This window comes from Euphorbia lathyris, chromosome 5, assembly GCF_963576675.1.
Source record: "Euphorbia lathyris chromosome 5, ddEupLath1.1, whole genome shotgun sequence".
NCBI classification, from domain to species: Eukaryota; Viridiplantae; Streptophyta; class Magnoliopsida; order Malpighiales; family Euphorbiaceae; genus Euphorbia; species Euphorbia lathyris.
The window spans coordinates 77,441,732-77,458,284 of NC_088914.1; the positions used below are offsets into that span (position 1 = coordinate 77,441,732).

The window sequence follows — 16,553 nt, forward strand, 5'->3', positions numbered from 1 at the left end:
GCTCTGCCCTTTGTTAGGATGGTATTTTTTCCTAGATGTTGCACTAGGTAAAACATTTAAATAGATAATTATATTAGAACTCTCAACTTGTTGAAGAAGGTTAGAAGCTTCTCATTCATATCAATTGGTTTTCTCTATAAGAACAAAATTGATTGAGGTAACGAGGACTTTTACAACTTCTATATTGTCCTTAAAGCCTCAAATGTATCCGTAGATTCTGAGTTAAGGAGTTGAAACAATATCCATTATGATTTTTTATAACTTCAATCATCTGTTGCATATCTATGGGATTAATGGTCATAATTCGTATAAACTTATTTAGCATTTGGTTTCCAAGCTTCATAGTGGCTTGTCATCATGATGATTTGCCTTCATTTACTTCTTAGATGTACCCGTTTCTGTAAAATCCCTGTGACATATAGGCTTTTTAGCGACCATCAAAGGACCATAATCATTGAAAACCTCATCCTGAATTTTGTTGGGTTAATCGGAATAATGGGACATGTTGTGTTCATGTGTTCTTCTTCCTTATCATTATTATAATAAAAAATTCCTAATGGTGACTGATGCGCCACGAGCTAACACTCAAAAGACTTATTAAGGATAAATGTACCTCGTTGTTATCAAGTAATAATATGGAAAGCCCAGGTATCGAATTCACAGGATTTATACCATAAGTATTGCACTACTCAATTTCTAATCGTTATTTAAACGGTGAAAAATTGATTTTTTGATTTTTGTTATACTAATTCTGAAATTTAACAGCTAATCAGGATCCATATTAACTGTTATTTCTTATGAATGATAATGGAGATGATATGATAAACATAAAATTTAAACAATATTCAAACTTGAATATGAAAAGACTTATTAAAGCATAAACAGATTAAAGATTGAATTGACTTATCCTATGAATTTTCTTAGCACGTGATTCCTTAAACGGGTTGTGGCTAACTCAAATGACTCAGAAACTAGGGTCTGTTTACTGTGGTGTTGTCAATACCTATAATTTCCGATATGAATTACCGTTAAGACTCACTATATAAACTCGGAAATATATTTGGAATTCTGGAAAACTCATACAATAAACCCAATATAATTAATAATCAGAAACATAACAAAGGAATGAAATTGAGCCAAATTCTAACTAAAGATGAAAAATGAAATATTGTTTACAACCAATTTAAATCCATAGATCTTACAAATTAACTAAGCCAAAGGAGAGAGAATCGCCTTTGGAGCTTTACTAATTCAAGCAGTTGTCGTATGAATCGGGGGATAAACTTTGATCGTCGATGAATCAATGGAAGATGAAAGCTTTATCAATGGCAGATGGAAATGGAGGATTTTATAGCTCATCTCAAAGGAGAAGGGTAAAGCTAACAATTCAATACTAGATACTGAATAATAAGTCAATACTGAACAATGAAAATAAAATCATAGCTCTGAAACTACTATAATTGAATGTTATTTTCTCCTAGCTCTAGATGCCTTGGAAAATGAACAACCAATGTCTTTTTATAGCAAATAAAACCTAAAAATCAGCTATCTCAATATTTTATACAAAATTCATATTTGATTTGGGTGAGATTGGGTCAAAATACAGTATTTCAGAGTAGTTTCGGGCCAACTATATTTTTAGTAAGTTAATCTCATGATATAGACATAATCAAATATGAAACTCAGTTTATTAAAAATAGCAAAAATACTTACAAAGATAAGAAATATTCACAAAATGCTAAATATGTAACTAAAAACTTAAATTTGATAAGACAAAAGCTAAATTAACTTAAACTAAACAAAAAGATAATAAAAAACACAAAATAATCCCTAAAACTGTGATAAAAGATAGAGATGAAATATTCATATTAAACGTCCTCACACTTTATAGTTTTACTTGTCTTTAAGTAAACTAAAACCAAATTCGAAAAAGTAGACTAGCTAACTAAAAAAACGCTTCTGGTTTAACCCAAAAAAATATGCATATCAAACATCTTCGCACTTTAAAGTTTTGTATATAGTAACAAGCATCCTCGCATTTTCAAATTAACATATCAAATTAACATATTAATCCATTAAATTGTATTGATTTCATGATGTGTTGTAAGGTCGTATTTACAAGTATTACCTTACGTAATAAAATAAATTAATCTTTCTGGTTTTTCCAGTAACATTGTCATTATAAAAAATTTAGTTAAAATATGATTAATGATAAATCATCAATTTAAATTTTATTTGTTGATTGATATTCAAAGAAAAATAAACTTGTAAAAGAAGGTAAGGACAGCTCATCAGGGCAAAGGCCAACGAAAAGAAAGAACCAAACTGGGCCCACCACCCACCACCTCACCACCATAAAACTCACTCCAACGCGCATTTCTCTTTTCATCTTTCAAATTTAATTATTATTAACTCTTTCTTTAGCCATAGCGCTCTCTAACCCTCCGGGCGAGGTCCCTCGACCTCCGCCGCACGGGGCGGCGCTGATGAAACTCCCCTCCTCCTCGCCCCCGTTGCCACCACCGCAACCTACATATGTCCCTCCATTTGTACAACGAGGGCATCTGAAGCCATCGCCGCTGTATAAACAGCATTCTTGGTCGCCGGATATTGACCGGGATGAGGCGTGGCTTAGGCGAAAGGGAAAGTGCAAGAATAGGAGAAGCAAAAGCGTGACGGATGACGATCTTGAGGAGCTTAAGGCGTGCATCGAATTAGGTTTCGGATTTGACTCGCCTGAATCACTAGATAAACGCTTGTCCGATACCTTGCCGGCTCTGGGCCTTTATCATGCCGTTAACAAGCACTACTACGATTCGGTCGGGAAGTCCGTAACGGCGACGACGTCGCCTCCGTCTACAGCGTCTGAATGCGACTCACCGTCTCCGCTCGGCAGCCCGCACACCATATTCGGCCCTGGTACATGATTTTTCCTCTCTTTTTTCGATTTTTGAATTTCAATTTTAGGTAATTGTCCTCAATTATTTGAGAATATTTCGTTTTAATTTTCATAACTGTTCCGTTGATGATAATGTTCAATGTTAGATGCGGATTCTAATTATATCTTCTGATCTGAATGATAATTAAGCTAATAATCGGTGTTTGTTTCTCGGGAAAAATTGGTTCAGGTGACAATCCACAGACGGTGAAAACAAGGCTAAGGCAGTGGGCGCAGGTGGTTGCTTGTTCGGTGCGGCAATGTTCAAATTGAAGCTAGCAAGGTTTGGTGGTGGTGATGATATGTTTAGGTATTATGAAAATGATGATGACCAGAGTTAAATGATAACTCTTAACCAGAGATCAAATTTGATATTAATGATTCGTCTCCCAACCGATTTTTGGTTGTTTTTAATGGTTTATTGATAATTTAATTGAAAGAAAATTTGGGAGAGAGCAGAGAGGGAAGACAAGAGGAGAGGAGAAGAAGAAAGTTAAAGTCATGAGCCCCATCACCATTAATATCAATTTAATTGAGAAAAAACCAGCTCCTGTGCGTTTGACTTTTTTCTTGCTTGATGTGAATCACTGGTTTTTTAATATATTATATATAGAATATGTAGAGTTTATATGATATGTGTGTGTGTGTGAATGTTAATAAATTGGAAAGGTTGAAAGATATCAGGTGGGTTTGAACTGATTGATGAAGAAAGAGCTTTAATTTTTAAAAAAGCTACATTAAGGAAACACATGGCATAAATTACGATACTTCTTTCTTTTCTTTTTGACATGAAAAAGTATTCTGTTAACATCTTTTGATTGATTGAGCTTGATTAATGTCTTACTTTGGTGAGTGGTAATCATTTTTATCAATGAGAAGAAAGGTTATTCTTCTTGAGCGAGAGAAGTAAGGTATTCTTTTTTTTTTTTTTAATGGGAATATCATTAATGAGAATCTATGTGGCAAAAATTTAACACAGAAAAAGGAGTAAAACTCAGAATAACATCGTGAATTTTCTGACTAGCATATGATTAAACTGACCTACCTAATGCATGGGTCAAGCTATTTGTTTGTCTTCTAAGAAAATGGATTGAGAAAATGGATTGAGAACTCGTTATTTTGTAGAACCATTTTGTACTTCTTAATTAAATCATCAAATTCCGAGCAGTTGACTCCGGAAGAGGAAAGAGCTAAAGCTTCTCCGACTCGAACCTCTAGGACACCTTCCACTGTATCAGTCCTCCCCATCACTTCATCCACTATAAACAGTGTCATCTCTATAACATATGATAGGCTGACGATTGGTGGACAGTGCCAAATATTGCTGCATACAGGTGAATTCCGAGGCAGAAATTTGCACCTTCGCCGCATTTGTAGCATCTGCACCCAATCCGTAAGGCAGGCCAGCCCGTCGAACACCACCTCTGTCGAAGAAATAATGATCTCTTGCTATAGGATGGAGTTGGTGAGCCCTCCACTAGCTCTATAACCATGAACTTGCCTTTGATTTCTTTGGATACTGAGGAAACTATATAAGGATACTGAGGAAACTATATAAAAAAAAGAATGCTGCAAAATTTAGTGTAGTAATGGATTTCTCCTCTATCAGTTCTTCTATATCTTTACTTCTTGCCACATCTTTTTGTCTTTTGGGATAGAATAAAAAAGAAGACAGAGGTCTTCTATGTTCGAGGTACACATGACACACGAGCTATATATATATATATATATATATATAATGCATTTAGTTTGAGTATGAAGGCAATCCCGAATGAGCCGTCAGTAGAAATGGTGAACTTTATACAACACCTCACCCTTTCAAATAAGCTACCACTCACCCTCAACTCGTAGCTCCTACCTACCCTCCATAGCCAACTTGTATGCATGCTTCACTCCTTAGCTTTTGTTCTTTGTCTTGTTCTAAATCATCAAATTTTGCCTGTCGTTCCACCATATAGAAGTTTTGAGTATAGCTTGAATATCTCGTTGTTGAAAGAGCTCCTACAATAATTCAACATCCCAATCAAGTGAATTCGGGATAAATAAATCACAAACCTTCAAATTTTCTAACTTTGGAACCATAATAGTTCCCTTACCCGAAGCCCCTCTAAGAGAGAACGACCCAACCAACTTGTCATTTTTCCTTTACTGAATATTGAATAGAAGTAACTCATAACATAATGTATTTGATCCATTTATTAGTTTCATTAAAATGGCAAATAAATAATTACACTCCACCCTGTCATAAGCCTTGTTGATATCAAATTATAAGGCTACTTCTCCCTTATTTTTCTGATATTCCGCTTCACACTGTGTATTACCTCAAACCATATGGACATTATCATGAATAGACCTACCCTTAATAAATGCATATTGATTCTCAGCTATAAGACATGGCAATAAAGGGTTCAATTAGTTAGCTAGAACCTTTAAGATAATTTTATAGACCACATTACAAAGTGGAATAGACCTCAAATCATGCATTGTCTTTGGATCGTCACATTTAGGGACCGAGGAGATAACCGTGTCATTCAGACTAGAAGGAAACGTACCACTTTCAAGCCAAGTACATCCAGACTTAAAGATATCAGGTCTAATCTCAGCACCGAACCGTTGAAAGAAGCTTGGGTTAAATCCACCAGGCCCTAGGGCTTTGTGAAGGTGCATTTCGAAATGGGCAGCCCAAAACTGCCCAATTATGAATGGTCTCATTAATTGTGTGTTGTGTTTAACTGTTACCTTGGTCTGAATCAGGTTTTTCCACGGGTTAATAACCACTGTTGCTACCCGAAAACAATTCACTGAAATAGTTCTGTGCCAAGTCGCATAAATCGTTTGCTTCCAACACCCAGACCCAATCATCCTTTTGTAGCTTTAGGATACAGTTACACTTCCTCTTGCCATTAGCAACATAATGATTTTTTTATTAGAATCCCCTTCTAGCAACCATTTTAACTTAGCTCGCTGACGCTAATGATCCTCCTATTTGAGCAGCACTGCCACCATCTTATTTTGATCCAGCTCATAATCCACTGCAGCTTCCTCCGTCGACCCATTCCACAACGTTTCTAGCCGATTAATACATTGTTGTAGTTCTCTTCGGCCCTCGATATTAAGTCTTTCTCCCATAACCCCAAACACCATGCTATACTCGGTCAACTTGTCCATGAACGGGAGATTTGTCGACTCGACCATTCTTTAGTCACCATTTCATTCAGATTTGGCTCCTTGAGCCATTTATTTTCGAACATAAACCGCCTACATGGCCTTGATATAGCGTCGACCAACATTTGTGAGATAATAGGACTATGATCCGAGGTCGGGGCTAGTGTGTTATAAAAAGAAGCATGCTGGATGTTAGCAAGCCAACTTTCCGAAATAAAATATGGATCAAGCTTCTCTTAAACTTCATTTGTTTTACCTCTGTGACTTATCCATGTGAAAGGGTTTCTTTGTTATATTATTCTTCTACCAAGTTTTGTCAACTATCACATATCCAACTCATTGAAAGATCATGAAGTCTCGAGAAAAATAATTTGAAGTTGATTCTCGATGGAGTGTGTTTCCCGCTGTTGTACTAAAAATATTTTCAAGCACTGACTATTATTGCTCTATCACGATTTATGATATGGAAGATACATATTCAAGTTCCTCTGATGTAGTTATGAATTGTAACTTTTTTTAATTGATTATATCGACATGTATTATATTTTCTATGAATGAAAGAATTACCTTTCTTTAAAAAAAGTACAAAGATAAACGAAAAGGCAAACATCCCATAATATAACCTTGTAACCGAACAATCCCAAATCATAGGAGAGCGATAAAAATCAAAATCGAAAACCAGTAAACCCTTAGCTACCGGTATTGAAAATTGGTAGAAGAATAATATAACAAAAAACATATTATTCTTCTAACAATTTTCAATGCTAGTAGCTAAGGGTTTGGTAGTTTTCAGTTTCAGTTTTTGTCTCTCTCCTATGATTTGGGATTGTTTGGTTGACAAGGTTACATTATGGGTTGTTTGCTTTTTCGTTTATCTTGTATTTTTTTTAATAAAGAAATGTAATTGTTTCATTCATAGAAAATATAGTACACGTCCATATAAGTAATTAAAAAATTACAATTCATAATTACATTAAAGGAGTTTGAATCTGTATCTTCAATATCATAGATCGTGATAGAGCAATAATCGACAGTGCTTGAAACTGTTTTTATCACAACAACGCGAAACACACTACATCAAGAATCAATTTCAGAGTATTTTTCTCTCTAGAAATAACTTCTTTATATTTCAATGAGTCACATATGTGATAATTGAAAAAACTTGGTAGAATAATAATATAACAAAGAAACCCTTTCACATGGATACGCCACATAGGTACTACCCAAGTTATGTTTGTATTGTCGATATTAACGAGTGATTATTCAGTATTGATAGATAGTATGGTAAAAACTCTATTAATGGATAATATTTATCTACAAAATAATGTTATATTGCTATAGTCACACAATCCTATGCTAATTATATGAGAGGGGATGCAATAATTTCACAAACTAAGAGCAAGACGAAAGAGATTTGGAAGTAACACAAAAATTAATTTTAATTGTAATCTATGTGTTTTTCTGATCATAAATATATACTTATATGTATAGTGAAGGAATTGCATCTTAAGGGGAATTTGGTTCAAAGTCTGAAGTAAGAAAATAAAACAGAGGAAACAATCTAGAATGAGAAGATATTTTAATTAAACCACATCAATTATCATGGATATTAAATTATTTTAATTCATGAATTAAGAATAATTCATTCATGCACATTAATTCCAAACAATTAATTTTTCTTTTTATCTTTCCGTTGGGCTTTCCACTTTTATGGAAATAAAGCATAGGGTAAATTTTAAATTTATCTAAAAAGATTGATTGGTTTCCTAAATTTACATGGTATGTCATTGACCTTCTAAACTTATTTAAATATCACGATTAAGCTTTTAAATCTATAAAAACACCATAAAAATGTAAAAAATAAAAAGTTAATTTGTTTTAAAGACTTAAAATCATGAATTAAGTCTTTACTTTTTATGTTTGAATTGTTTTACGTATCTAGACAAATTGTAATATAGGTCACTTTAAACAAGTTCGTGAGATAAATGGATTACTGTAAGCAAGTTCAGGAAGCTAATAGATTTTTTTAAACAAGTTACTTTAAATATGTTATTTTAAATAAATTTAGTGGACCAATAGGTTATTTTAAATAAATTCAGGTGACCAATATATTTTTTTAAACAAATTCAGGAGACTAACGAGACACTGTGTAAGTTCAATGGTCCACTCAAGTTTTTTGAACAAGTTGGGCTTTTAATGTATTAAGCCTCAATTTTAATTCAAATTTTAGTAAAATAAAAATAAAATGAAATAAAAAATAAAATTCATGAAAAGAAATAAAATAAAATAAAAGAAAAGAATAAAATAGAAAAAATAGAAAGGTAGTTGCTATTTTAGTAATAACAAGTACCATTCTTCAACAATTTTTTCGGATCATCAAGCGATTAAATTGTGGCATGAAGATAGGGAATTATGATATTAAGGAATTTATGAATTATTGACATGTATCAAAGGAGATAAAAAAAAATTGAAGCTGGAAAAGACACAAAAGCTAAAATAAAAAACATGGACATCTATTTTAATGGAACTTTGGTTGCCATTTTCTTCAACTTACAGTCACGTTTTTTTTTTACTTTGTCTCTATTTTGCATCTTGAAGTACTAGAGAAGGTGAAGAGTGAAAATAGGAAGTGGTGGAATTAGTGGAGGTTGCAAACTTTAATTCCCAAGCCTTCAAAGTCTATAAATAAGAGCCAAAAAAAAAAAAAAAAATCAGAATGAGCTCCAACCAACACACACTAAAAATCAACACGGATCCAACTTCAACATATATTTTCACTAATTTTCCAATCTCCATTTTTCTTAATTTCGATTTCTAAATACTCTCTATCAGTCCATATCGAGCCTCAAATTTTTTGTTTCCTAAATCACACTCTGAATACAAGCTTTAATTACTCCAAAGTCCACTGAAATTTATTTTTTGTCCTTAAAAATCAGATTTAACCAGCCATCTTCCACCCATTTTTTTCGACCACATTGAGTTCATTAATTCCAAAATGGATTTTTCCATTTGAATCCCTAACATAACAACTTTGACCTCAAATTTTCCTTGCATCCAAAATCATGCCGAAATCCAATTTTTTAATCCATTCTCAAACCCGGAAACAACACTTTTTTTTTTTTTTTCTGATTCTTGCTGCTCTAAAATTTAAGATATGATCACCCTTTTTCCAATATTTTTTCCGGCTCATCAAGTCCGTTAAATCCAAAACTTTTTACACTGATTTAATCCTCGATATACCAACTTCCACACCAAATCTTTCATTTTGTCCAAACTCTTACTCGAAACCCGACTTTTTACCCCTTCCCAACCTTTGAAACACAATTTTTGTTGATTTTTTTGCTGTTTTTTTTAAGTGCAATATTTTCCTAATCAATTCGACCCCGCGAGCTATGAAACTATCGTTTTACTAACTCGTGGTCACAACATCGACAAACTTCAACTTTCACAATTCATTCTCATCCATGAATGTCAAGTTTGTCCTTTTAATCTTATTTTCTTATCTTAAATTCTAATCATTAATTTATTTTATTTTGCAATTTCCATTCTTCTGTGAAATTCACGTTATAATTTCCTGTTTTTCCTTCTCGATTTGTAATCAAAATATTATAAAAATCAATAGAAAAATAGAAAAATTAAAAATCATTTGTGTGATTTTTTTTTACTTGCTTTCCCTGATAACAATTTTTGAGCTAGTTATGAAGGATTTTTTTCACTCATAGAGTCCTTCGTCAGTCGTTTCGTTTTTAGAATTTAAGTCATTAAGCGCAATATTTTCTTAAAATTACTAAAATCATTTTGAAATTAATTTCCCTAATATGTCCGCATTGCATCCACACTTTCAAAATTGAAATTAGAATATTATAAAAAATATCGCTAACATTTTTAATGATAATAATATTATTATTTTTTAAGAAACAAATTACATAATTGTAAATTTGTAAATATTTGAAACAAATAGAAAACTGTAAACTTCCATTGGGCCTTCATAGAAAAGCTGTCATTGGGCCATAGAACCTTATCGCCATATAACCTTACGGCCATTTGGAAAACCTAAAATTTGTGCCAATACTTTTTTTTATGGGAAATTTACTCAGAAATTCAGATTTAAAAATTTATTTACAACTATATCAAATATTAATTTAAATAATATCAAACTAAAAATATCATTATTTTTCATATATTTTAAAAATTATATTTTATAAATTAAGGATCTAAGATATATTTTGTAGAATTTATGATTTATGAATGATAACTTGTCGGATCCGATTTGATATTCTCTGCCAGAGTTACCTGCAAAACAGAACCGGAGACAGGATCTCCGGGAAAACTCTCCGACGATCAAGTCAGTTTTTGTAAGAAGGTTGGTAATTTGACAATAGTATTGCGGGAAAAATTGTGAGCGTACCTTTTTCCCTCGTTCTTAAGGCCTTTTATAGGTGTTTTTTAGGTAACCGCCGAGGGCGGTTACTCCTTAGTGGGCCACGTTCTGAGGGCGGTTCCCCCTTTTTAGGCCATGTCCCTTTCGTGGCTTTCATGGCAACGAACGTGGTTCTGAGTGGGAGTCTTGATGCTCCATTTAGGAATTCGGGGCGGTTACTCGCTTCACCCGTTTCCGCTTATTCGGGTCCCATTCGGGGCGGTTACTCGCTGCGCCCGCTTCCTTTATTCGGGTCTCATCCGATCTTAGACCATAGGTCTAAGTGTGGGCTGGGCCTGCGAAATGAATATGACCCGATTTAGCCTCGCGGGTCATCACATGCCTCCTCTTTAGTTTGATACAAGAGCCCTTTAGGGTCTGTTCATAGGGGACGTTTCGTTTTTGCTTGTCTATTCAAAATTCAAAAACTTATGAATTTTTCCTCTTTCGTTATTTCTTTTCCGGCGTCATCTATTCCGGCGTTGACCTCTTATTTCCGTCATTTCTCTGTGTTGTCTTTCCCATGTAAGTTTTCCTCTTCATAATTTGTACCTCGTTTGGCTTTTTACTTCTGTTTATTTCTTTTCCTCAACATGTCGAACCCCGACCTTGACTTCGCACCGTTCGATGAGAGCTACGTCCGCGAGGTTTCTCATGAAGTTGATGAGATGGTTGATGAAGTTTCAACCAGTTCTCATGGGTCTGATTCCCACCCCGCTGACTTCCTCCACCTGGCGAATACAACCGACGAGGGTCTAGGTTTTGACCCTAAGAAATTGATTCCGCCACCTGTCCCAACCCCCCGTTTGTTACCAAAGAGGGACAGGTCGGGAAGCCTAGTTTGTCGCGAGACCATTGAGGATTTGCGGGTGCAATATCCTTGGCTCCAAGGTCTCGAGACCATCATTCTCGGGGAGGATAGAGGACCGGGCGATTACCCAAAGGGGTATTTCACCATTTTCGTCGCCTAGATTATCTGCGGCTTCACTTATCCGCTGGCGGATGAGATTGCTTCCATCCTCGGCGGTTACGGAATCGCACCCGGGCAGTTACATCCAAATGGATGGGCCGACTTGACCCTGGATAAATTTCTGGCGGATTGTTTGGAGGTTCCTTTCTCGCTTAAAATTTTCTCCAAGCTTCATCATTTCAAGAGTTCGGCGGGGTATTTCACTTTCATCCGCCAGAGCGGATACTATGGTTTTGACGAGAAACTGAACAAGATCCGCGAGTGGGATCGCTCTTACTTTTTTATCAAGTTTAATGAGGGAAATCCGAACTTCCTTCGCCATTGGGGCCGGCCCAATGTGAAGAGTTTGAACTTCGGTTATCCCAGCGAGGAAGAATCCGCCGTCATCAAGTTCCTGAAGAGTACCCCTCCTTTTGTATGGACATATGATCAGGCCTTCCATATGCTAAAGAGCCGAGTAGCGATTGCCTACCGCGAGGGGGATCGCGTGGTCTATATCCCTTATCGCGTTTTTGTACAAGGTACTTTTTATTTCCAAGTTGATGATTTCCTTTAACCCTTTTCAGGGGTGATCCTTTATCTCAAATCGCTGCAGATCGGGAGGCTAAAGCCCTAGCGAGAAGGAAGAAGCGGATGGCGGGAACCGCCTCCGTTGTAGGGGCGGATTCTTTTGGAGGAACGATTCCTTCCATTGAGGCGGCTTCTCCTGTAAGGGCCTCCGTTTCACAAGGTCCCGCTTCTGCCTCCGAGGATCTTCCTTTGACGAGGAAGCGGAAGATAAGTGCGGATACAGAGTCTTCTCGTCCCAAGAAGAAGAACACCTCCGTGTCCCTTACTGTTGGCGGTACACCCGTATCCGCCTTATCCAAAGGAAAGAGCAGTACCCCAATTCATGAGGTATCCTGATCTATTCCCTCTTTCTATATTGCTACTTTTTTCCTCATGAGCTATCTGCTGTTCTCTTGATATTTTTCTTTACGCCTTTGCAGCCAATTCCCGACATCAGCGGATGGTGGACTAGGACCTTTGGCATGGCCGTGAGTTTTTCTTGCAAGGACATTGTCTCTTCCATATGTAATGTCCTCGGGCGGCTTCCCTCTGCTTCCCGTGTGCGCGAACAAGTACCGCTCCCTACCGCTGTGGAGGGGATCGAGAAGCGTTCTGTAGAGGTATATTGTTGCTTGTCATTCTCTTTCAAGGATCTTGCGTCCATTGTAACCGCCTATTTCTATTCGCCCTTTTTTATTCGTGAGCCGTCTTATATGCAGATTATCAATTTCGCTGAGGGCATTCTCCGAAGGGATGCCGAGCGAGCCAAGGAGTTGGAAGGTCTTGGTACTGAATTGGTGACTCAGAAGTCGCTTTATGATGATGTCCAAGGGAAGGTGAAGGCCCTGGAAGGCGCCCTTCAGAAGGCTGTGAGCGAGAAGGAGGAGGCTCTTAAATCTCTTCAGGCTAAGTCCGATGAGCTGCGAAAGGCCCTCGATGATCTAGCTGATTCCAAGGAGACACAAAAGAAAAGGGCTGAGGAAATTCTGGCTGAAGACGGTGCCCGCATCTACTGGTATGGGGAGCGGATTCATGCCGCTTATGAGCATGGACATCAGGGTCTCGTACTTAACCGCCCCAAGGTTCCCATCCCTGAAAAGGATTTAACTGAGAAGTGGGACAAGCTGGAAGCCGAGGATGCTGATATGGATGAGGTACTCCTCTTAGATTGGAAGAGTTTTCAGGAATCTCCAATTATCGGCGAGGTCCCTACCCAGAATGCGGAAGAAGGGGCACCGCAGGACATCTCTCAGCCTGAGCAAGAGGTACCGCCCTCTGAAGTAGTTATTGATTCGAGGGTTGAGGATTCGCTTGAAGTAGATCCGCCCACTGGAGGAGATGAGGGAGTCGCTGGAAGCGAGGAAAGCAATAGGGGTGAAGGAGAGGAAGCTGTAGCATAGTTTAATTTATATTTGGACTTTTTGTATGTAACAAACTGCTCGTATATATTAATTTTCTTTCACTTGCCGCTTTGCCCATACGTGCGATTATTGTCACTTTATTTTCATGTATGATCCTTGCCTTTTGCCGACTTCATACTTGTAATTCTTCATAGTAATTTTTGCTTTCGCTAGGGTGGCCAAACCCTTTTTGCAATTTTTGAGTACTCGTTTATTCGCTTAATTTTATGCCTTACTCTATTATTTTTCTTTCGAAAATAATATAATCATAAGGTTAATCATAAGGTTTTGCGAGTGATGCGTAATCATGCATCCGCCTTTCTTTGATAGGCAACACATTTATGTGTTTTTTGAGTTTAACCCTAAGGGTTTTGCGAGTGATGCGTAATCATGCATCCGCCTTTCTTTAATAGGCAACACATTTATGTGTTTTTTGAGTTTAACCCTAAGGTTTTTGCGAGTGATGCGTAATCATGCATCCGCCTTTCTTTGATAGGCAACACATTTATGTGTTTTTAAGAACAATCCGCATTCGGGCGTAACATATTGAATAAATGTAATAATTGAATACCTTTATTGATAAAGAGAAAAGGTTTATTACATAGGTACACCAACTGTGTGGGATCAAAGCCTCATTAAAACCTTTTATCAGAAAACCCAATGGGAAAAACTCATAAAAGGAAAAAGAGTACTCGTCATTTCCTCGAACTACTCGGCCTTTTTATATAGGCGTAGATTCTCTAGATTCCAGGTGCGCGGGAGCTTCTTTCCGCTTATTTCTTCTATTTCAAAAGTGGCTGGTCCCAGCTTCTTGGATACTTTGTATGGTCCGATCCAGTTGACGCCCAGCTTGCCTTTGCCATCTCTGGATTGTATTTTATCCGCTTTTTTCAAGACCAAGTCATTCTCGTTGATTATTACTTTTCGCATTCTTCTGTCATGATATTTCTTGATTCTATTGCGGTATACTGCCATTCGCATGTAAGCTTTTTCTCTTCGTTCCTCCACAGAATCCAAAGCATCTCTAATGTTGATAGGATTTTGTGTGTCGCAATAATAAATTATCCGATCTGTGGGCGACTTGATTTCAACAGGTAGGACTGCTTCGGCTCCATAAACTAGCGAGAAAGGTGTTTCGCCTGTTGCTGCCTTTACAGAGGTTCTGTATGCCCACAACATATGGGGTATCTCATCCGCCCAACCTGTTTTTTTGTCTCCTAGCCGCTTCTTGATGCCTTGAATCATGGCCCTGTTGGTAACCTCCGTCATACCATTCGATTGGGGATGGTTTACGGAAGAAAAATGATTTTTGATCCCCATGCTTTCGCAGTATGCTTTGAACTTGGCACAGTTGAACTGGGTGCCATTGTCGGTTATAAGCTTTTGCGGGATTCCAAATCGCATGATAATGTTCTCTCGTAAGAACTCGATCATTCGCTCAGGTGTTTGTGCGGTTACTGCCTCCGCTTCTACCCATTTGCTGAAGTGGTCAACTGCGACTATCAAGTACTTCCTTTTCTTTGTCGTTTCTGGGAATGGACCCACTATATCGATTCCCCATGTTGCGAATGGCCACACCGTCATTATAATGATTTGTTCGGCTCCGGGAACATGCTTTTCATTCGTATGTATTTGACAATTGTGACATTCCGCAACCATCTTCTGGGAATCTTCCACCACCTTGGGCCAGTAGTATCCCATCAGTTTGACCTTTCTTGCCAACGCCGCCGAAGCTTCGTGCGCGCCACAAATTCCTTCATGTAATTCTCGCAGCACGTAGTCTCCTTCGTTGTGACTAATGCATTTCAACCATGGACATGTGTACGATTTCTGATACAAAGTTCCATCCCGAATTGAGTATCGAGCTGACTGCCCAATTAGCTTTCTGGCTAAGCTCTTATCAACCGGTAAATCTCCCTGCTCCAGATATTGGCGAATAGGCATCCGCCAATCTTCATCGTCTTCCAGTTCTTCGATGACCATAATCTGATCGACCTCGAATGCTGGTGCCGATTTTATTTCCAAATTGCATGCCTTTTGACTCCATGGTTCTCTACTTGCCGCTGCTTTTGCCAATTCGTCAGCCTTTGCATTTTGGCCTCGCGGAACATGCACCATCTCCCAAACGACTCCCTTGTGCGTTAACTCTTGTGTCAATCTGCCGACTACCTGATGGTATTTTACTAGCTCCTCCTGTTTCACCAGATAATTTTTTGTGATCTGGTTTATCATGAGTTTGGAATCGCTGTAGATTACCACTCTTTCTGGGGTGAGTTCATTGAGCAACTTTAATCCGCATATCATTGCTTCATACTCTGCGGCATTATTGGTAGTTTTGAAAGTTAATTTTGCTGCATAGCACAGGCGAATAACCTCCGGGCCCTTGATGACGACTCCCAGCCCAGCTCCATCTGTAGATAATGCCCCATCTGTGTACATGCTCCACTCTTCTTTTTGTGCCTTCGGACATTCATCGTCATCCCAGGTGAATTCGTTCACGAAATCGGCGAGTACTTGGCTCTTTAGCGCTGGTCTCCCTTCATAGCGAATATCGAATTCTCCCAGGCGAATTGACCATTCCATCAACCGACCGGATGCGTCAGGTTTCTGTAATACCTTTCGCATTGGGATGCCAGTTCTCACAATGATAGTATGCGCCTGAAAGTATGGTTTTAATCTAGCCGCCGTGGTTATCACTGCGAGGGCCATTTTGTCCAACTTCGAATACCGGAGTTCTGCATCCTTCAGAACTTTGCTCACGTAGTACACTGGATATTGTTGCCCTTCTTCTTCTCGCACCATCACAGTGCATATCGCCATATTGGTGACGGATACATAGAGAAATAAATCTTCTCCATCCTCCGGCCTACTCATTAAGGGCGGATAACACAGTAATCGCTTTATCCCCTCGAATGCTTCTTGACAATCCGACGTCCATTCAAAGGACTTGGATTTTTTGATGGCATTGTAGAAAGGTAGACATCTCCTAGCTGAGCATGATATGAATCGCCCTAATGCCACCAACCGCCCATTTAGTCTCTGTACTTCTCTTATGCTCCTCGGCGTTTTCATCTCCATTACTGCTTTAACCTTCTCGGGATTCGCCTCAAC

The 16,553-nt window shown here is 37.7% G+C and overlaps 1 protein-coding gene across 1 annotated transcript; it reads left to right on the forward strand.

The window, feature by feature from the left end:
- The first annotated feature begins 2,400 nt into the window (after positions 1–2,400).
- Positions 2,401–3,571, forward strand: LOC136230810 (uncharacterized). The gene is made up of 2 exons (XM_066019992.1): positions 2,401–2,919; positions 3,129–3,571. Exons 1-2 carry the CDS (start codon positions 2,487–2,489, stop codon positions 3,209–3,211), a joined length of 516 nt encoding a protein of 171 aa, XP_065876064.1. The 5' UTR covers positions 2,401–2,486; the 3' UTR covers positions 3,212–3,571.
- Positions 3,572–16,553: the final 12,982 nt, after the last annotated feature.

Excerpts from the sequence above, each read along its gene's own strand:
- LOC136230810 (XM_066019992.1), top strand. The coding sequence starts at position 2,487 with ATGAAACTCCCCTCCTCCTCGCCCCCGTTGCCACCACCGCAACCTACA. Across the intron at positions 2,920-3,128 it reads GCACACCATATTCGGCCCTG|GTGACAATCCACAGACGGTG; the intron begins GTACATGATTTT and ends AAATTGGTTCAG.